Source organism: Mesoplodon bidens (genome assembly GCF_964165515.1).
Source record: "Mesoplodon bidens genome assembly, chromosome: 13".
In the NCBI taxonomy this organism is placed as follows: Eukaryota; Metazoa; Chordata; class Mammalia; order Artiodactyla; family Ziphiidae; genus Mesoplodon; species Mesoplodon bidens.
The window spans coordinates 77,822,200-77,844,333 of record NC_138169.1 but is presented as its reverse complement, the minus strand read 5'-3'; the positions used below and the strand labels follow the sequence as shown (position 1 = coordinate 77,844,333).

General features: G+C 44.7%; 2 protein-coding genes across 6 annotated transcripts in view; one reads left to right on the top strand and one right to left on the bottom strand.

Annotated features, from left to right (window-relative positions):
• Window positions 1-3,220: 3,220 nt before the first annotated feature.
• The window catches only part of LOC308626745 (uncharacterized protein), a 56,422-nt gene continuing 37,508 nt past the window's right edge, over window positions 3,221-22,134 (bottom strand). Inside the window, exons 9-15 of the mRNA XM_081252150.1 lie at window positions 19,077-19,319; window positions 12,968-13,145; window positions 11,582-11,719; window positions 9,474-9,591; window positions 7,630-7,772; window positions 5,584-5,736; window positions 3,221-3,968 (exon numbers count right to left, since the gene is read on the bottom strand). Of these exons, the coding sequence (XP_081108276.1) occupies window positions 3,564-3,968; window positions 5,584-5,736; window positions 7,630-7,772; window positions 9,474-9,591; window positions 11,582-11,719; window positions 12,968-13,145; window positions 19,077-19,319 (1,378 nt within the window). The 3' untranslated portion in view covers window positions 3,221-3,563. The remainder of the gene's footprint in view (window positions 3,969-5,583; window positions 5,737-7,629; window positions 7,773-9,473; window positions 9,592-11,581; window positions 11,720-12,967; window positions 13,146-19,076; window positions 19,320-22,134) is intronic.
• The window catches only part of SERPINB3 (serpin family B member 3), an 81,253-nt gene continuing 78,323 nt past the window's right edge, over window positions 19,205-22,134 (top strand). For all 5 annotated transcript variants that reach the window (XM_081253299.1, XM_081253295.1, XM_081253297.1 and 2 more), the window contains exons 1-2: window positions 19,205-19,303; window positions 20,214-20,349. The gene's annotated coding sequence lies outside the window, so the exon portion shown is untranslated. The remainder of the gene's footprint in view (window positions 19,304-20,213; window positions 20,350-22,134) is intronic.

Genomic DNA, 22,134 nt, shown 5'->3' with positions numbered 1-22,134 from the left:
ATTTCTCCATTCTTTTGTTAAATTTTTTTTATTGTGAAATGTATCACTGATACAACACAATGGATATACATATATGTATATTTGAAGATTAACAGTAAGTTGAATAAGCATCTAATATCCACTATCCAACTTAAGAAACAGAGTATCAGGAATAACTTTGAAGCTTCCTGTTGATCTGATTACATTCTTTCCCTGCCCTGGATTTCGTACTCTCCTGTATTTTGTGTTAGCAATTCCTTTGCTTTTTCTCTATAGCTTTACTACATAGATGTAGCTCTAAACAACATAATGACCAGTTTGCTTATTATTTAACTTTGTGCAAATGCAATTGACACTTGTTATTTTTACTCTGCATTGTTTTATGCTGATAGCTGTGATTAATTCATTTTCCCTAATATACGGTGTTCTGTACAAATTTGTACAACTTTGTACATTGTGTTCTGTATGAAAGGTGCTGACAGTGTGAATGGTGCCCCAGAGCTGAGTAAGGTGATAACCCTGATTCCTTTGTATGAATACAACATAATTTATTCATTTTAATAATTCAGCATTTTTTCCTAGGGTTTCTTTTAGCATTTTTTCTTGCTGTGATGTAATAGTATTGCTATGAGCATTACTTTACATGTCTCTTGAACATACAGTTTCTCTAGGGTTTCTAACTAGGAGTGGAATATCTGGTAATAGTGTATACAGATACATGCATTAATAAACTGTTTTTCCCTTGTTAATCTTTTTGTTAAAGAACCTCAGCTGAAAACCTAAGGTGATGGCTAGAAGTAAAGTTTCCCTTCCCTACAAAAGCATAAGATGGACTGAACCGCCATTGCTGACTTTGAAACTGGAAGAAAGCCACCAAAAAAGGCCCCCAGATGACAGGCAACAAGAAAACAGGGACCTCATTCCTACCACCAGGTGGAGCTCAGTGCTGCCAGTAACCTGAATGTCTCTGGAAATGGATTCTCCCTCAAAACCCCCAAAGGAGGCAGCCCTGCCGACACCCTGACTTTGACACTGTAAGACGGGGTAAGCCACTGACCTACAGAATTGCGAGACAAAGATGCTTTTACTCAAGCCACTGGGATGGTGGTAAGTGTCAGCAGTAAAAACCAACACAGTGGATGAGCTTGGCTTGTGATAGTTCTGTTGATCCAAATGCTTTTAAATAACCTGATCAATGTTATTTTAAATTAATTGTTTTCTCTTGTTGTGTTAGCCTCTAACTGGCAGGAGGAGGCCATGAATTAAGAGGTATCGCTGCTCAGTTAAGGCCAAAACAGGTTTGGTGGAACACAGACACGTGATCAGTCTTCCAAGCAACGTATTATAGTAACTGTCCCTAGTTCACCTCTCTGTTTCCTAGCTGCTTTGCCCTTGTTGTTTGTTCTAGGATGGACAGCTATGGAACAAAATTTGGCCAACCTAAGACTATGGTTTTGGGGTTGAGGGGTGGAGCTCTGCTTTAAGTGCTGTGGGGAAAGAAGGAAGCTGACACACTGAGAAACAATAAAACCAGAGATGAAGAAAGAGCCTAAGGCACTTGGGTCCATAGTTCTAGTTATTCCTCAAGCACTTTTCCTAACTTGATACTGGGTAATAAATTGCTTTTTTCTAAGTTAGACAGAGATGTGTTTCTGTCATTTGCCAATGGCAATAATCAGTGTTGAATGCTGTATTCACTTCCTGGTGATGTTGTAACAAACTGTTATAAACTTAGTGACCTAAGACACCACAGATTCACCACCTCAAAGCTCTGCTAGTCAGAAGTCTAACGCAAGTCTGGGCTAAAACCAAGCTGCCTGCAGGGCTGCATCCCTCTCTCAGGGCTGCGTGGCAGAACCCATTTCCGTGTCCTTTCCAGCTTCTCCATCCACATCCCTTGACTGGGCCCCTCTCCTCCATCCTCAAAAGCCAGCAACATTGAATCTCTCTGTGCTCTCCCTCCATGGTCACATCCCCCTCTAACCTCTAATTTCTATGTTCATTTGCTTTCTTTTATGAATGATATTGAGCATCTTGTCATGTGTTTACTGACCTTTTCTGTTTCCTCTTTTGTGAAGTATCCAGTTCATGTCAATTTTTCTACTGGATTGTTTGCCATTTTCTTACAGATTCTTTCATGGCAACATTTCACCACTAAAGGATTTATCCTTTAGTGGTTAAATTTGTTAAACTATCATCTCCTGGTTTGTGCTTATATTTTTATAATTTGTATGGTGTATTTTAAGCTTGAAGTACCTGTATTTTAATGTAGTTGATTTTGTCCATTGTTTGCCTTAACTGTTATGCTTTTTATATATTGATTAAGAAATCCTTCTTTGGGAATTCCCTGGTGGTCCAGTGGTTAGGAATCCGTGCTTTCACTGACAAGGGTGTGGGTTCAATCCCTGGTCAGGGAACTAAGATCCCGCGAGCCTTGCAGCATAGCCACACACACAAAAAAATCCTTCCTTTCCCTAAAGTCATACAATATTCTGCTATATTTTCTTGTAAAGCATATAAAATTTTCATTTCTCATTAAGTATTTACTATCTCAATAATTGTTTTCTTTTAAATAAGGAATTTTTCCCAGCACACTCTATTGGGCTGTCATTTTCCTATTGACCTCTAATACCAGTTCTTTTCTATTTCACATTTCATATATGAATAAGTATGCTTCTGGGCTCTTCTGTACTATTAATCTGTTTGTCTATCCTTGTGTAAAGACCACACTGTGTTACCAGGGCTTTATGACAAGCTTCAATATCTAGTAGAGCAGAGCTCTGCAACTTGATCTTTTTCTTTAGAAACGTTATAAGTTTTGGCCTTTTGCTTATTTATATAAATTTTTAAATAAACTTGTCAAGTTCCATAGAAGCATTGCTAGAATTTGGACTAGAATTACATTACATCAATAGGACAAGTGGGGGAGAACTGACAATTTTTTAACTCAAGGTCTATTCGTGATATGAAATATGTCCATTTATTTTGGTCATCGTTAATGACTGTTGATAGCACTTTATAATTTTCAACGTAACAGTCTTGCTTATCTTTTGTTAATTAACATTCCTAAGAACATTATATTTTTAGTGCAAAATTAATTACATTTTCTAACTGTTGCTTTTTAGATGCATAAAAATGCAATTGACTCTTGTCTAATCATGATATTGTGTACTGCTACAGCAGGTATTGCTCTAATTTCTTTATCAACCTATTAAATCCTCTCAACAACTCTGTGAGGGGATCCTGTTATCATAATTACACTTTATTTTGGCATTCAAACCACCGCATCAGGGCTTCCCTGGTGGCGCAGTGGTTGAGAGTCCGCCTGCCGATGCAGGGGACACGGGTTTGTGCCCCGGTCCGGGAAGATCCCACATGCCGCGGAGCGGCTGGGCCCGTGAGCCATGGCCACTGAGCCTGCGCGTCCGGAGCCTGTGCTCCGCAACGGGAGAGGTCACAACAGTGAGAGGCCCGTGTACCGCAAAAACAAACAAACAAACAAAAAAAACCACCGCATCAATTTGGTCACAGGGAATTTGAAGTAAGGCAGGGTGGGCAGCGTGACGTACAACGACTGCAGCTCTTTATGGAGAAGAGAACTTGCCGCAGAACAAAATGCTGTTGGTTTCATGGTGTCTGATGAAGAAAAGGAAAGGGTGGTCTGCACAAAATCTTGGTTCAGTTCTGCTGCACTGGGAGTTCCTGACCACAGCAGTGGCCGCAGCTGCCTCCGTGCCCTCCTCATTGACCTCTACAAAGCACTTGTGCACGACCTTGGACATGGGCACGTTCTTCTTGGCTGACATTCCAGAAAAGTCGGCCTTGGCTTCCTCAAAAGCATCAGTCATTCCTAAACTTCGAAGAAAAGCCTCCAAGTCGTAACTCTCCTCCAGCTTTAATCTGGGAAGAAAAACTTGAACTTTATCCTTAGTCAGCTTTTCTGGATTTGTCCAGGCTCTGAACTTCTCATATGTAAGTGCCTTTTCCACCTGAAATAATGAAGAGTTAAATCTTAAAAGCTAGATGACAAGAGCCTGGTACCCACCCATCCCCCCACTCATTAACACCTCCACGTGGACACGCATGACCTGCAGCTAGATGGTGAGATCTGGTCCAAGACAATCTAAGGGGATATTTCCTCTTATAAACACACCAGGATTTCCCCTCAAATTCTTGCATTTTCCTTGTTTTATGGATACAAGAGAAGAACAGTTAGAAAACACCTGAGACAAAGATAGGGTTTTATTTTTAACTATCTGTACCAAATTCATTTCAAGCGTTTTCTTAAGTTTAGAAAATTCTCATAACCAATTGATTGTATTCACGCGAAACACTTTACCATGAGTTTGAGAACTTGTTCGACAAAAGGGAGACAAAGCATGGCTCAGAACTCTGATGGATGAAAAATGGGGAAATCAGGGATCATATGAACGGGAAGGAAGGCGTGGATTCTGGGGAGGGGAAAGCAGCAGTGGGGAATTCCACAGGACGATTGCTTCTGGCATCCTTGCTTGCCCTCTGCCTGCCCTGGAGTTTCAAAACCTACAAGACCCAGAACTCATTCTATTTATCCACAGGGAAGAAATAAAGGAGGAAGAGGGGACTTCCACTTGCGTCCCCACTTCCCTTCACCACCTGGCGTCCAGGTGCGTGCTCCACTCCAGCGACAGCTGGGCTTGGATGTCAGCTCTATTCCTAGACTCTCCTAATTTTCTTCTCAAGTCGCCATGACAGAGCGCATCCTTGACTTATGCCAGGACCTTCCTGATTCCGTGGAGAAGCCAGGGAGATCAGGCAGGCCCTAGCCTCACAGCGGTGTGCTGGTGTGCAGGTGGTGGGCTGGAGCTGGCTTGTATCTCCGGTGAGAGTCAATTGTTAAACCCTCGGGAGCCTAAATTCAGCCATGGTGGGGGGTATTTACACCACAGGAATCACTAAATATTATAATGCTTCCCCTACACCCCAGAGAGCCAGATCACCAGCATACTCTCACTCTCGTGCCTCCCACCCTACAAAGTTACTTTCCCCCATCCTGAACCCCCACTTTCTGTCACGGGAGGATGTCATCCTCCTGTCTAAGATAAATTCCTCACCTGTACTTTAGGCGCTTGGTCCTCAAGTTGGTCTATGACCAATGGCGTCTGCATCACTTGGAATATTGTTAGAAATGCAAAATCTCAGGCCATAACTCCCCCCAAATCAAAGTCTGCATTTTAACAAGATCCCATTAGGTTAATATGCACATTCATGCTTGAGGAATACTGCCCAGATCCATTCTTATCCTTTTCCTGTCCTTTTGTTCAGTAATTATTGGGCTCTCAACTAGCCCCTCCCTTCAAAATAAATAATAATGTTCTTATATTTTTGGAAGTCTCTCTTCTAAGCTTCATCAACATTTGTCAATACCAGCAGTTCCACTCCTAGTTGTACCCTCAACAGGAAATGCATACACATGTTCACCAAAAGACATGCAGTGGTGTTCATGTAGCACTCCTTAAAATAATCCTAAACTGGAAATTCCTCAAATGCTATCTGGTGGATGGACTTTTAAAAATGAGCCCAGCCGGGATCCATGGACACTCAGACTCATTGCCAAGGGCTTACCACAGCGAGATCCGTGTTGTCATCAGGCAGTAAAATGAGCATGCTCAGCACCTCCTCCACGTAGGGCAGCTCTAGGACCTGGGCGTGCACCTCCTCCACATACCCCATTTTAAAGTTAGCTTGCTTAAACATCATCTGCACTGTCTTCTTCTCCTAATAAGAATACAACATTAAAATCAAATTACTGAAAAATGAGCACAGTGCACTAAAAAAAAGATATGTCTGATTCGCAGAATCCCTAGGTACATATAATTATTACTTCTGTGCACTTATGCTGACTGATGTAAAGTCTTCACTATTACATATTAGTGTTGAGTATAACATTCTATTGCCCCAGCAGATCAAGTATTTTGAGGCGGGAGAGAATAAATTCATGAATATAGAGAGACACAAAACTATATTATTCTCAGAAGAAATTGTGGTTTTTTTCTCTTTTGAGAAGATGGGTAGAGAAGCACTCCCAGGGACCTTTTAATTAAAAACTTATTTCTCCAAGTTAAGAGGAAATTTAACTAGTATTCAGGTCTTCAGGCTGAAAGATCTGGTTAGAAAAGGTATATAGGCCAGAGGGAGTTATACTTTTTTTTTTCCCAGTAAATTTATTTATTTATTTTTGGCTGCGTTGGGTCTTCACTGCTGCGCGCAGGCTTTCTCTGGTTGTGGCGAGCGGAAGCTACTACTCTTTGTTGTGGTGCGCAGGCTTCTCATTGCGGTGGCTTCTCTTGTTGCGGAGCACGGGCTCTGGGCACGCGGGCTCAGTAGTTGTGGCGCACGGGCTTAGTTGCTCTGCGGCATGTGGGATCTTCCCGGACCAAGGCTCGAACCCATGTCCCCTGCATTGGCAGGCAGCTTCTTAACCACTGCGCCACCAGGGAAGTCCCAGGAGTTATACTTGTATTCTGAAAACTTGCTCAATTATATAGTTGGCTTTATGGCCTTGCTTTTCTTGAAGGGGGAACCTGGATAAGATGTCTAGGGTCCACCATTTTGAAAGCTTGCATCAAATATATTCTAGATTTATAAATTTTGGTGCAATACGCTGTTATCAAGCAGATGGAGGTCAAATTCCAAGCTAACAGTTACTGACCCCGGCCGTTACCATATTCAAAAGTGAATGGAGAGGGCTTCCCTGGTGGCGCAGTGGTTGCGAGTCTGCCTGCCGATGTGGGGGACACGGGTTCGTGCCCCGGTCCGGGAAGCTCCCACATGCCGCAGAGCGGCTGGGCCGTGAGCCATGGCCGCTGAGCCTGCGCGTCCGGAGCCTGTGCTCCGCAACGGGAGAGGCCACAACAGTGAGAGGCCCACGTAACGAAAAAAAAAAAAGTGAATGGAGAAAAGTGTTTTTAAAGTTAGGCATGTAATTCTAGAAATCAAATATACAACATGATGCTATAGTTAATAATACTGTATCAAATACTGGAAATCTGCTAAGAGGGTAGATTTCAGGTGCTGTCATCACAGACAATATATGGTAACTATGTGAGGGAAAGATATTTTAATTAGCTTGACTGTGGTAATTATTTCACTATATATATGTATATCAAATCCTCACCTTGTACACCTTAAATACGTATAATTTTTATTTTTTAAGAAGATCCAAGAATAAATAAAAACAAAGCTGGCCTGAACATTTGCTAACACTTTTTTTCTTGTATTAGGAATTGTACAGCCATGAATTCTAAGGCAGTAGATAGTCACAGTTGTCATTGACTGTTGCAAGAAAGTGTCTAAATACAACAGTGATACTAAAATACAAACAGAATTCCAAGCCTTAGAAGACAGTTTCTTTCAATCCAAATAACATGACCAGAGAGAGAAGACTGATGTGGCCAAGGATCCAAAAACAAAATGATCAATGTAACAATTATTTTAGTTTTTCTCTTTCCCATTCCAATAAGAGATATATAGGGGGCATGAAATTCCTTCAGAAATAATAAATTAAGAATCAAGACAGTGTGAAATAAATTATTTTTTTCCATTCACTCACAACCTTTCCCAGAGTATTGCTTTAGAAAGTAGCTGTATATCTGCAAACTGTGTCCCTACCGTGTTGGTTTTAAAGGTCATTCCCCTTGTGTGCCTCCTGTCAAACTGCTCATTCCACTTCCCTTTGAAATAGGTTGCATTCACGAGGACCAGCTTAGTCAGAGGACCGATTGCCCCAGCCCCCAGTATCTCTGAAATCTTTCCTGTAAAGAGTATGAGAGAAAGTTATTGCTATGGGGGGAGAATAAACATTCTTTTACAAAAGTTCTCTTGACATTGAAAGCCAAGGCTTGGTGGAGAAAAGGCTGGATCCTGTTGTTCTGGCTGCCTGGGGAATCAGGGTGATGGTGTTTCATTCTGTGCACACATACAGCGTAGTGTTTGTCCTTAAACAACAATCTTGAGGCAGGCAGGTCAACGATGATTTTGCCCTCAATTTATAGATGTAGAAATTCAGGTTCAGAGTATTTGCCTGACTTTTTGCCAAGGTCACATAGGCGACAAAGTGTTGAGCTGAGAAAGTAACCCAAGAGTCTCGATTCCAACTGTAAGCTTCTCGACCTTGTCACCATAATTTCTCAGTCACGCCACTACTGGCATTTTAGGCCACATAATTCTTTGTTTTGGGGATGGTCCTATGCGTTTAGGATGTTTAGGCAGTATCATTTCCCCCAACTATGACAACTGAAAATGTCTTCAGTTATGGCCGGATATCCCCTGGAGGTTGATTCTGATTAAGAATCATTGCTCTGTGCCCACCTTCAAGTCTCATTTAGGTGAGACGAGGCTTCCAAAGGATGGGGATACAGATCTGTAAATGGGAGAAGGCAGCTTCCTGGAGGGAGGGAATGGGACAAAAGAATTAGGGGGATGCAATAAAGGGGCCCAAATTGAGTTGTCCAATGACAGCGGAGACAAGGTGATGCCCAGCCTCGCCTCCAGCTCTGCTATTCTGGGAAAACTTGGGTGGTCAACCTGGTGGAAGGAAGGGTGTGAGTAGCCGTGGAGGGGGAAGCGGGTGGTGGAGGGAGGGTGAGGTGTGGAGAAGCTTCTGGCTTCCCTAGCTGACTCAGCGCTGCTAGATCAACTGGAGAGCCAGAGACCACTGCACACGTGACGCATGAAAATATCAACGTGAAAGGCTCTTCCCTTCCGCTGGTCGTTGGCTGCCTGTGTAATCATGGGTATTGTGGCTGCCTGACGCGCAGTGGATGCGCCATAAGATGGAACGGGTGGAATAATGAGTGCCAGGCGGGCACATGAACAAACGAGTGACGTAACCTCCCCTCCTGCTGATGTCTTTAAATTACGTGCTGAGTACTTAGAGTTCTGAAAAGCACGTCCTTTTCCTCTGCACTCAATTGAGAACTGGCAGAAATGTTTCTGGTGAGACAGAATGTGTCTGGACAGGGCACCCTGGATGCTCCACATCAGCTGCACTTCCAGAATCTGGAGCAAATTCAGAAAAGCAAACGTAGCCACAGCCAAGTTCAGAATGAAACCAGAGCGGCTCACATCACCACCAGGAGGTGACATGAAACGTTGTCCCACCTCAGCTATAATGTAAATGGAATGTCCTCCTGCCTTAGAGCACGGCAGTGTCCTCCAGGTAGAAGTTAAATGGGGCACCAAAGAGGAAGCATTTTTCGGGGATGTTCCATTACCTTCCAGAGGGGAGGGCATCTGAGAGACTAACATTAGGTTTAAGCATTATTCAGAAATCACCACTTCGTAAGCCCAAGAAAAATATCAGAATTGCATCAATGGCCTGAAAGCCCAGCAAACGCACATAAACAGTCCACTGGTTACAGGGTCACAGTGGCCACCCGTGGAGGTCACATCCCAGGCAATCTCATCTCTGTGCCCCTCATAACACCACATCTCCTGAAATGAAAATCTCTCACCTTCAGTCTTCTCCGTCACCCAGTCATTTATGTGTTTCCTGCATTCTTCAGTGTCTTTAGAAAAGGACAGTTCCTCCAGGCCTGCCTGATAGAACTTCTGGCAGGATTCCTTAAAGGCCTACAAAGGCAAAACACCAAGTTTGGCCACACTCTACTTGTCAAAAGTTTCCTAAAAGTGTGAAAACATTTCTTTCTTAACGTGTTTCTAGCACAAATGCTTGCACAGGGCACCCTGTACTTTAAGACTCATTTATGCAACTAATCAAAATGTATAGACTGCTGGCTTTGCGCCTGGCACTGGACACCAGGGTGAAGACATGACCTTGGACCTGAGGTGGCTCACGGTCTGCTGAGGGAGAAACATATACACACGATAGTTACAATACGTTTCTTTTGTGTGTGTGTGTGGTACACGGGCCTCTCACTGCTGCGGCCTCTCCCGTTGCGGAACACAGGCTCCGGACGCGCAGGCTCAGCGGCCATGGCTCACGGGCCCAGCCGCTCCGTGGCATGTGGGATCTTCCTGGACCGGGGCACGAACCCGTGTCCCCTGCATCGGCAGGCGGACTCTCAACCACTGCGCCACCAGGGAAGCCCCTACAATACGTTTTGAGAATATAGACGGTGGCAGCCATGCACAAAACAGCCCGTGAACGTTCCTGTCAAACGCTTAAACTCCATATTGACTTTCTGTTTGATTTTGTCTCCCCTACTAGGCGGTCTAACCCTGTTTTACTCATTTTTGTATCATCAGCACCAACCACAGTGTCTGAAACGTCCTTAGGGAATGATTGGGAGGCTCCATAGTAGAACTAGATTATCAACAAATGTTACAGGTCCTCCAGGAGCGGAATCATTGTGTGTGTGTGTCTGTGTGTGTGTGTGTGTGTGTGTGTGTGTGTGTGTGTGTAAGGTATTAGGGAAAACAGTGACAAGGGATAAGCCATGGTATATAAGTTGGGACCAAATCAAGAAGGTTGTTATATGCAATACATTAAAACCCAAGGATAACTCACCTCATGAAAACTTGTTTCCTGATATAATGTGCCTGGCAATGGGCTCCCATCCTCCGCCCATCTCCTGTTCTCAAACATTTTAGCTTCTACAGAAGAAAGAAGATGTAGAGAGAAGAAGGACCCAAGCAACCAAGAAAAGTGGAGAATGGTTCCCTGTGTCCCCAGTATTCCCCAATTACAGTATTCAAAGGTCAGTGTGATATTCAAAAATGAATATCAATTCACCAGGAGATTCCTGGAATCACTAGTGCTTATCCTAGAAAACCTAACTAGCTGAGGGATCCAGAATCATGTCCAATAATATTTAAGCCCAGAGCAGGCAACCTCCATGGGGTAGCACCCAACAGCAGCTAGAACACGATTATATCTGAGTCTAACAAAATAATCCTTGGAACTGCTGGCCAATAAGATGGCTGGACTTGCCCTGATCATTTCATTAATCTTAAGACAGCATCACTCTGCATATTATGTGGCATAATTTTTTGGACTTCACTTATTGAATAATGGCAGGCTTCTACTGGACTAGGGAACTCTGGAATTATATGTTGCAGTAAACAGGAACTACCCAGGTTCAAAACCTTCTTTTTTATGAACAGATTTTAATGTCAGAAAGATTATTCTGTCAGTAGTGTGAAAAGACTAGGCTGAATTTGGAGAGATCCATGAGGAAACAATTAAAATAATAGTGTAGAAGATGTGAGTCTGGACCCAGGCAATGGCGGTGGTGATTCAGGAGATGGGACAAATTTAAGAGACTTTGCGAGGCCAGCTCCACAGAAACAGCCCAACGATCAGAGATGAGACCAGGGGATGGCGAGGGTGATGTGGTCACTGAGAAGGGGATCAAGGGGGAGAGGCAGGTCTGGGTGCAGGACGATGGACAAATTGAAATGGACATCTGGGAAGATGTATCAGAGACAGTACTTTTTCAAAGGACACAATTCAGAAGCAATCATAAAATTCCAAATTACAATTACAAAATATAATTCTAAGCACATTTTTAAGGCAGCAGAGCTACACTTTATCTCTGCTCTTCTGTAGTTTCTGTTTTCTTTTCGATTTCTTTTGCATCAGTGTGCGAGCGCTACTTACTGGCAGGAAATCACATGTCTTTTCCCCAAAGAGTCTGTTGGCAGTTTTGAGCAAGTACTGAGGGCCAGATTTGTTCAATTCCATGAGAAGTGACTGGAATCCTTGGTGAATCTCTCCACCTCTGTTCAAACAAAGTGCCTGGTAAGAGAAGACGAGAACAGCAACTTTTGACATGCCATTTCTCCCCCAAAGAGCTACTTCCAAACAAATTTCTACACTGAAAATCACCGAGAATCCTACTTTAAAATGAGTTTTGTTTAACCGTCTAGCACGGGGTTCCTCAACCTGGCAATATAGACTTTGGGGGCCACATACTTTGTTGGGAGGCTATCCTGCACATCCTGGGATATTTAGCTGCATTTCTGGCCTCTGCTCACTAGATGTCAGTAGCACCTCTTGGTTATGACCAGCAACTCTGTCCAGACTTTGTCAACTGTTCCAGGGAGGAAAAATCGCCCCCAGGTGGAAAGCCCTGCTCTAGCAGATTGATCTATGCCAGGAAGACAGCACGTGATAACTCAGGAGGGAGACAGAACAGAACAAACAGGTAGCGGGAATGACCCACAGAAGACAAGATGAGCAGAAATGTTTCATTAGCAATTCCACAGAAGTCCTCCAGACCAGACTGTGACTTAAATGTCAGGTCAGAGTGAGAATCAAGGCAGTTCCCTTATCTCCCAACAACCCCAGTCCAAAGCTTCATTCCTCCAGGGAGCTGGAAGAGCGAGCCACCAGGGATTCAACTGTGGCCGTGGACACACTTCTGGGGGGTGTCTGCGCACCCCGCTATTAGTGGGAACATGATGTGTATATGACAGTTTTCTGGGATACATTCACCAGACAGTCCAAGAAACTAAGACATAAATAGGGGAAGGTCTACTTTCCTAAAGTAATATCCACTACTTCATTGGTAGCTAAGGGCACGTATAACCCATTTCAGATCAATCAGATAATATATTCCCTCTAAAAAACTGCAGAAGATGTAAGTCCTCATTTGTGTTGCATTCGTCTTCCACTTATGCATAATTGTACACTAGAAACAACCGATTTAACAAAAAGGTTCACTTACACAGTTGCATTTCAATTTGAGATACAATGTGAGCAAAAGTTTAAAATAGAACAAAGGTGAAATTCTTGGCCTTTTTGTGGAACAGAGTTTTAGTTCACCTTTCTTATCAAAGATGCAGAAAATAACGTAGTGACTTGATTTCTCCCATGAAAACTAGCAGGAGATGCCGTCTTACACGATTCACCTTTCTACCCATGTCTGCTTCCTCTCCATCACCACGGTGCCCCTCCCACCTCCCAGCCTCACTGGCCAGACCAGCTCTATGAAAGCACACAGGAAGCCCGCCCTTGGTCTTCCTTTGTGGTGGGCACGCATACCTGGGACATCTGCGCCGCAGTGTTTCCTTGGGCCCCCATTAAGACCATGGTCAGGGCAGAGGAGAGGCTCAGGGGAGAGAAGAACACGTTTCGCAAGTTGTCCTTTTCACCCAGCAGCTTTAATAAGTTGATGGCAAAAGTGCCATTTGCTTCACAGAGATCATCCATCAATGAAGGTCTGCACCCAAAGCAAAACACAGAAGCACATGAGCCACGCCCTCCACTAGCCACTGCTCACTAGTCACTAGTCACACCTCCACCCCAGTCTGTGGACACTGGGTATGGTCAGCAGAGTAACTGCCTCCCCAAACATCCACGTTGAATCTCCAAAACCCGTGATGATGTTATCTTACAGGGCAATAAAGACTTGGCGGATGTGACTGAATTAAGGATCTTGAGATGGAGTCACCTGGATCATCAGGTGGGTTCAGTGTAATCACAGGCTTCTTATAAGAGGAAGGCAGGAGGCTCAGAGCCAGAGAAGGAGAAGTGAGGATGGAAGCAAAGGGCAGGATGGTGTGGAGCCACAGAACGCAGGCAGCCTCTACGAGCTGCAAAAGGCGAGGAAACGGACTCTGCCCTAGAGCCTCCAGACTTAAAATGTAGCTCTGCCAGCATCTTACGGACTTCGGACCTCCAGAACTGTAAGATAAATCCCCCTATTACTGATAGTTCTTCAGTGTGCTGTCTCTGGCATAATTTATAAGCAACGTTCTATGAATTATAATATACTATAAATAAAAATGACATTTCTGTCACGATGTCACATGAAGACAGCTGGATGGATTTCAACAGATTTGGGAGGGTTTTTCTGGGATGGTCTGCCCTAAAATGTGGGCTCCTGGGAAAACACAAAATTTACTTTAAGTCAGAAGGACTCGAAAACAATACACCATTTTCCACCGGAGTTGTTGAAACTGGGCTGGGAGCTGTGAAGGGAGCCCCTGGGCACGGAGGTAGAACGTGAAGCCCAAATCTCAAGTCGTCAGATGCACACTTTAAATCAGGCACTAATTTTGGATCCAGCCTTAACTTTCCCCCCAGCTTGACTAAACTTTAGACAAGCTTCTTCCTGCCTCTGGTGCCTGACCTCTCTTTCCTTAGAGCACTTACTTTAGGCAGTTTGTCTTCATAAGTTCTTTCTCTGCTCCTTTGAGAGGTAAACATTTTGAAAAGCCTCCTTCCTATTTTACAGCCCAAGACAATCCTTCTCAAGTCCCTAGAAGCCATCCCTTTAAAATGTAATTGTCAAGGAAGATAGTGTCCGTGGGATGGTGGGAGCAAAATCGCAGCAGGGGGGCTTCCCTGGTGGCGCAGTGGTTGGGAGTCCGCCTGCGGATGCGGGGGACACGGGTTCGTGCCCCGGTCCGGGAAGATCCCACATGCCGCGGAGCGGCTGGGCCCGTGAGCCATGGCCGCTGAGCCTGCGCGTCCGGAGCCTGTGCTCCGCAACGAGAGGGGCCACAACAGTGAGAGGCCCACGTACTGCAAAAAAAAAAAAAAAAAAAATCGCATCAGGCACCTTGCTGCAAGTTGTGAAAAGCTTTTGCAGCATATTAATTTTTACAATTTTAGAAAAATTTTATAAATGCTGCATTTATTTCTATTAAACCTTCTAGAAACCTGGGCTGCTAGTCAGTAAATTATTAAAGTTCATCAGCTCATCTTGGTTTCCCTGAATCTCTTTGCTGTTATAGTTGAAGATATTTTGGAAAATAAAAGGACAAATCATCACCCATAATCCCATGACGCTATAAGTTATTTTTTCTATTATGCTATCTTTTTTTCAATTGGTATGTATATTTTTAACTCAAAAATTGCAAAGCTACACAAGAAAAATATGTTCCAATTTGGAAAATTAGCAAACAAGAAAAGTACTGAAAACTCCACCTAGAGATAAGCATCATCATGCATGTGCTCATTTTTATAAACAGATGGGCCATTCTCTGGTCCTTCTTTCAGTTCCCCAGTGGACTAGAAGGGCCTCCTGCGGCAGTCTTGAACGTATATTTCATTTAGACTTGGAGGGGGTGGGTCTTCTGGGCCTCAAGGGCAGGAGGGGAAAATGGGTGGGGAACACAACTGTTTTAACCAGAGCCTCTTCACTGTTGAATGGTTCCTTTGAAGATTCCTTCTAAGATATTTTTTTCAAGAGGAGATGTCTCTGGTTTAAAAGAAAAAAAAAGGGTTGTGGGAAAAAAAAAAAAGAAACGGTGTGAAGTTCACACTCTAAATATAAAACAACAGCCCAAACCAGTGCACATTCTTTAAAGTTTGAAAAAAATGTATTAAAACGTCAACCAAGAAAATACAACAATGGCACAGTTTGACAACAGTGCTCTATACGTAATAGGTCATTTAATAGAGGACACAGAGTTAAGTTCCTCACTGCCCTCACTTCAGTAAGTCCCTCCAGAGCCGTCAGCTGCAGGGCTTGAACCCGAGGGCTGCAAGGGTCAGAAGGCTGATGTGTCTGCAGTGGGCAAGTCCCACCGCAGAGCAAGGCTCAGCCTGCCTCCAGGCCACTTCTCACTCCACATTTCCTCACCTTACACTTGAGGATGTTTCGGAAAATAAAAACCCAGGAGCCAGGAGAGATATTCAAACTTGATAGCACTGCGCCTACCAGAAGGTGGCACCAAAGAGACTCAAAGAAGGAAAGAATTAGGTAAACTGGAGACGAAAGACAGGAATAAATTTGGATTTGATCTTACATGAGCGTAAGAGTTTTGACCTCTGGACTGAAATAAAAAATGCACAACGTGCGCTTAAGTTGTGAGCTAAGTTTTATTCGGGGGTCTTACTGAGGACTGTAGGCTGGGAGACAGCCTCTCAGAGAGCTCCGAGGAGGTAGGGGGAGAGGCGTGATTTTAGGGAATGCACGCAGTCAGACATACGTATCAGTAAAGGGTTCCTGCTAGTCACGAGGACCAGATATCTCAGTTAGTGATTTTAGTGCTTTCCGACGTAGGGGAAGATGCAAGAATCTGGGTTCATTAAAATTTTTCCTGCGATACCTCTCTCTAAGGAGTCTGTTTTCCCAAAGCACAGAGTGCCTCATCCTGTTTTTCATCCTGAATTCCTTTCAGCGTGCACTGTAGGTCAGCGACTGCAATGGCTAATGACTTGATCCTTGTAGAACTGGATGGCGGGCAACATTCTTTGTTTTACAGGAACCAGGGTGAAGCAGATATAAGCTTGGGCTGAGTGTGAGTGTGTGTGTGTGTGTGCGTGTGTGTGTGTAGTTGTCCAATCTGAAAAGGCAAAGGAATGAACTGGAATATCACATCAATGTCCTCTTTACATTGTAACTGCTCTTAATTGTCAATGTCTATTTCTGGTTTCTTCCATATGGCCTCTTTCTTCATCTCATTTCCTCACCTCCATTCCTTTTCCACATCCAGGTGCTGGGCAGCAGCAGAGTACTTCCCGTCAGCATCTTGCCCCCGGCACTGACACACCCTTGCACAAGCACACCAGTGCACCTCTCAGATGTGTCCCAGCTCGCACCAGTGAAAAGATTTTATTTCCAGCCAGTAAAATGGATTGGCATTAAACTCATTTTCCTTTTACAGGTGAACAAACAAGGTCAGAACAATTAAATACTGTCCTCAGGTCTCAGAAAAAAACTGACAGATTCAGCCACAAAAGCAAGCCTTCTGCTTCCAAGTAGTTGTCCCTCGGTTTCCATGGGGGTTTGGTTTCAGGACCCCCGTGGATACCAAAATCCAAGGATGCTCAAGTCCCTTATATAAAATGGTATAGTATTTGCTCATAACCTACACACATCCTCTTGTATACTTTAAATCAGCTCTAGATTACTTATAATCCCTAATACAATGTAAATGCTACATAAATAGTTGCCAGAGGGCGCAAATTCAAGTTTTGCTTTTTGGAACTTTCTATAATTTTTTTCAAATACTTTCCATCTGCTTTTGGTTGAATTTGCAAGTGCAGAACCAGTGATAGAGGGGAGGGCCGACTATACTCAGCATCATTCTCTCCTGGGGGCCTTGAATGCCTGTCATCTCCCCGCTCCACTCCCCCAGCCCATACTCACATCCCAAAGTGAATCTGTTCAAAGAGCATTTATGTCCAACTGTCCTTATATGATTTTGAAGAAAAAAAAATGCCATAATTCCTGACTGGGAGCTCCCACCCTTGGGGAGATACACATGCGTGAATGCATGGTTTCAAGCTGGCTGTGCACTCCATACCAAGACAACTGACAAAGTGCTAAGGAAGCCCACAGTAAAGCAGAATGAATTCTCTTTAGGAGTTCAGGAGAAGGGAAACAGGACTGGGCAGGAGCTTCAGAAGATGGTGAAAGAGGGAGGTGAATGTTAGGGCTGTGGCTGCAGGATAGGCAGGTACAAAGAACGTAGAGGAAGGCCATGGTTTGTGCGGGGTCCAGGGCAGCGGGTGGGTGTGTCTCCTGTGAGAGAACTGATGCGTGAGACAAGAGGGGCCCCTCACGCCAGGTTTAAAGGTTTGGACTTGAGCTATGGTCTGGAAAGCCAGGCACGGTTTTCAAACAAATGCTATACCTAAGTTTTAGAAAAATATCGTGTCTCACCATTTGGTGGGGAAAAAGGCTGTGGACCCTGCCGGTAGACCACTGCCATAGACCAGGGACTGCCTAATACAGAGGAAATCTCTGCACTAAAGACTAGAATATGGAACTGCCAGGCTGGGTGACTGGTCACACAAGGATAAAAATCAGGAGGATGAAGGATTACGCTGAGGTTCGTAGCTAAGCCACCCTTAGGGTGGGCCAGGAGCCCCAGGAAGTCACATGAGGAGCCAGCTTGGAATGGGGAAGGTGCTATGTTCCATTCGTTCCATTTGAGATGAGTGCAACATTCCATCCCAAGGGATCCTGTAACAAAGCTGAGGGACGTTTGTCAACATAGGTAGGGGACTCAAGCTGAGAAGTTCTCCAGTGAGGATTGGGAGCCATCAGCATCCTGATTCCAGGAGCTTCTAGGTGAATGGATGAAATTACTCAGAATGCACATGAGGAGGCATAAGAGAAAAAAAAAATCCACCTCGTTCTGGAGAATTTCCAAGTTTTGCAGGTAGTGAGAGGAAAAAGACGAGAGACTGAGACCCAACCATCCGGATGTCCTGGGAGAACGGGGAGTGTGCGGGCGGCCAAGGAAGTGGGGAGGGCTGGAGGAGGACAGGAAGGTAGCACCCAGGCTGGAGAGGCGCAGGGGAGCCAGTCTGGGCCCGAAAGCCCTCAGCAGAGGGGTGGGAGCAGGGCCTAGACGGCTGAGTAGTATCTGGCGAGTGTGGAATCGCTTCAGTCAACTACTGTGGCTGCAGAGGAGGGGAGACGACGGGGAGAACGCTTTTGTTTGCTTCACGTTGAGGGAAAGCAGCCCATAAAGAAAAACAGATGAAAGATGTTAAAAAAAAATAAAAAGAATGGAAGAAATACAGAAAGAAAAAAGGAGGGGAGGGGAGGGGAGGGACGTACGCGCAATAAGCTGGATCGCAGAGGGGACAGGGACTTGTGCTGGAGGTGGCATTGACCCAGCACCTCTGCGAACTTGCCCAAAGCTCCATGCAAAATCCGGGCGAGGCGGCAGGGGGCGCCACAGTCTTCCTGCGCACCCTGCGGTCCTCTCACTCACTACTCTCCCCAAAGCTCCCGCCCATCCATCTCCAGGAACCGCCGCTCAGGCTCGGGTTTCCGGCCGCGCCCTCACTGCCAGCAAATCACAGCGCGGCGGCGGCGGCAGGCCGCGTAGCCCTCCCACTCCGGAGACCACCCTCTGACTCAGGGCGCGTCTGGGCACCGCGCACTTGCGCTCGGGTCTCGGAGCCCGGTCCTTCGAGCCCCAGACCAAGCGGGCCGGGGGCCCAGGGTACGGCGGGGGCCAGGGCGACCCCAGCCCCGCAGCTCTCCTGCCCGGATACCTCCTGCCGTCGTTCCCCTAGTCCTCTCCTCCTCCTTTCCCAACGCCTGCGTCTGCCTCTGGCCTCCCTTCCTCCCTTCCTCGCCTCCTCGCCCCCTTCCTCCTTCCTCTCTCCGCCGGAGCTCCAGGCTAGAGACGGCCGCCGTGGGAACCTGAGGGCTCGGGAGCCCTCGCAGCCCTGGTACCTGGGAGATTCCAGCTGTTGCGGCGGCCGCTGCTCTTCCAGCTTGGTGGATGCTTCACGTCCGCTTTGCTTTCGGGCCGGCTTCCGGCGGTGACTCAGAGCACTGGGAGATGGCGCTGTTCTGTGCAATCTCGGACTCCGCACCCCCAGGCTGGACTTCCGGGCGGAAGCTGAGCCCCGCGCGCACCCTCCTGCCCCGGCCTGAGAGCAGACGGCTTGGCGGGGGAGGCAAGTAACCCGTCCCCTGAGGGTGTTTGGGGAAGACTTAGCCAATTGGGGCATTGGTTTGTTTTCCTGGGTTAGTTCGCGTGTATGCTAGAGCAGCTTCAGAATCGGAACTCCACTTTGAAAATTAACTAAAAGCAAAACCAGAGGTTAAAGCTTCCTAAAGCCAGTGCTTTCCAAACTGTTTTGGTAGGACGTCCCATCAAAACAATTTTTGAGCATGCATCTCCACTATCGAATTTACATGTGCTTTATGCTAAATACTAATATATTATGCACGCTATAAAACACGTAAACAAAAATTTTAAGGTAAGGAAAACACTTTTATTAGAAGTACATTTTTGTGCTTACCAAAATTATTTTAAAATTTAATGAGATCAATGTCATTGAATATATGTTTGCCTGTTTTAATCTTAGTTTAAAGCTTTGAAGTACAGTAATTTGAAGACCTGGTTTAAGTTCAGTTTATTTCTAAACTTGGATTGATAGCTATCATAAGAAAAGGCTTCTCAGGAAATGGGTTGATTTAAAAATGGAATAAAGGCATCATTAGTTGTACTTACTAAACCCTGACATTTGATTTTCATCCACATACTAATTATGCAAAGATTTCTGGTTAAAATCTAACTGGTAAAAATCTCTTTATCCTCTTGAAAATCATTTGTTCTTGCAAACCAAAATTTTTAAACCGTCATATCTTAAATATTTTTGACAGTTTGAAGCCCACCAAATCTTTTCTTTTTGTAAGATTTTAATGAAGTTTAGAAAATTATGTTTCCAGGTTTTTAAGTGCCCAAATATGAAATTGTTAATATCTTTTTAGCAATAAAATTATATAATGGAAAATATCCATATAGATGTTCTCAAAATAATCAGTCTACACTCTCAAAAGCAGTTGATTTCTCATTCATAGGTAAGATGTACCTTTACCTAAAGGCAATCGACTATTTATTTTGAAGAATACTTGCTGGATTTTCTACGACTAATAAGCCATTTATGATCGCAGAAAAGTTCACCATTATTTGGAGCACCAGACTTTAAAAAAATATGTAAGTAATTAACCTCTTTTTTAAAGTACTTTGGTATGAAATAATAAGCAAGCCTCAGTGTTTTTCAAAAGCTATCGATGGTTGCTACACTGCTTATTAAAAAATATTGTAGGGCTTCCCTGGTGGCGCAGTGGTTGAGTGTCCGCCTGCCGATGCAGGGGACACGGGTTCGTGACCCGGTCCGGGAAGATCCCACATGCCGTGGAGCGGCTGGGCCCGTGAGCCATGGCCGCTGAGCCTGCGCGTCGGGAGCCTGTGCTCCGCAGCGGGAGAGAACACAACAGTGAGAGGCCCGCGTACCGCAAAAAAAAAAATATATATATATATATATATATATATATATATATATATATATATATATATAGTAAAAGTTCTACTTTTTAATGTTCTAGGTTGTTGTTTTTTTTTTTTTTTTTTTTTTTTTTTTTTTTTTTTGTGGTACGCGGGCCTCTCACTGTTGTGGCCTCTCCCGCTGCGGAGCACAGGCTCCGGATGCTCAGGCTCAGCGGCCATGGCTCACGGGCCCAGCCGCTCCGCAGCATGTGGGATCTTCCCAGACCGGGGCACGAACCCGTGTCCCCTGCATCGGCAGGCGGACTCTCAACCACTGCACCACCAGGGAAGCCCTAGGTTGTTGTTTTTAATCACAGTAATACCATCTGGTAGCATGCATCCTTTGCAATACCTTGCCCAAAGCAGACACCTGAGGACGCAACTCTCAAGCCTCTGCATTAAGAAACAGTGGGTCTAGTGCCTGTGCACAGGTTTAAAGAGCCAAGTTGAAGTTCAAATCCAAGTAACTATCCCTGACCCAAAAGTCTGTGCAGTTCAGCTTCTAGAGGGGAACTGAGAAGGCTACTTAGGAGTCAGGTAAATGGAGACCCTCCAGTCTAGAGCATCACAGAACAATTTTGACGAGTATCCTTGCCATCTCAGGTTTACCCTGGGTCAGACAGTTCTTACTCTGAAAAAGCTTAAAGGAACCACAGCCCTGACACATCATTAACTAAACATGAATGGGATAAAGATCATATAGGGATTAGTTCTCCTTGTCTGACAGACAGTGGCAAAGGGAATATCTTTCCTCTTTCCTCCCAATAATGGAGGGGTGGCCCGTGGTCCCCTGCACTGGGCCTACCATATCTCCACCCCTTCTGTTTCAAGGAAAGTAGACTTCTTTCTTCTCTAGGACATGGTTCCATTAGTCGTCTCCTGTAACTTTCATCTCTTTTACGTCTTTGGAGTCTTCTTATCTCATAAATATACTCAGTCTCTCCCATATTAACACAAACGAATAAACACAAAGCCCCACAACTTCCTTATTAACACAAACGAATAAACACAAAGCCCCACAACTTCCTTACTTCTATCCTCTAGCTAGTGCCCTGCTTTTCCATGCTTCCATTCACAGTCAAGTTTTTTTTGATAGTTTTGTTTTCCCTGGCAACAAAGGAAGTTAACAGACCGTGATTATTATCTATTGTTCTAAGGTCTGTTAACCTTCTAAAAAGATAGGCTATATACATTTGCACTAAGGGAGGAAAACAAATATCATCAGCAAATACTTTAAGCCTCATTATTGAAAAAGCCTGGGCACACACAGGTACATGTGTCTCCAAGATGACTGCAGTTTATTTTGCAATCATTCCTTGCACTAACATCCACTTTGAGTCCGTTTCTCCCACGACTTTGTAAGCTCCATGACTCCAAGAGACTGGAGACCAGGGTCTGTTTTTGTTCAGAAGTGTAGACTTGCAGTAACTCTAATTCTCACAAAGGAACAAA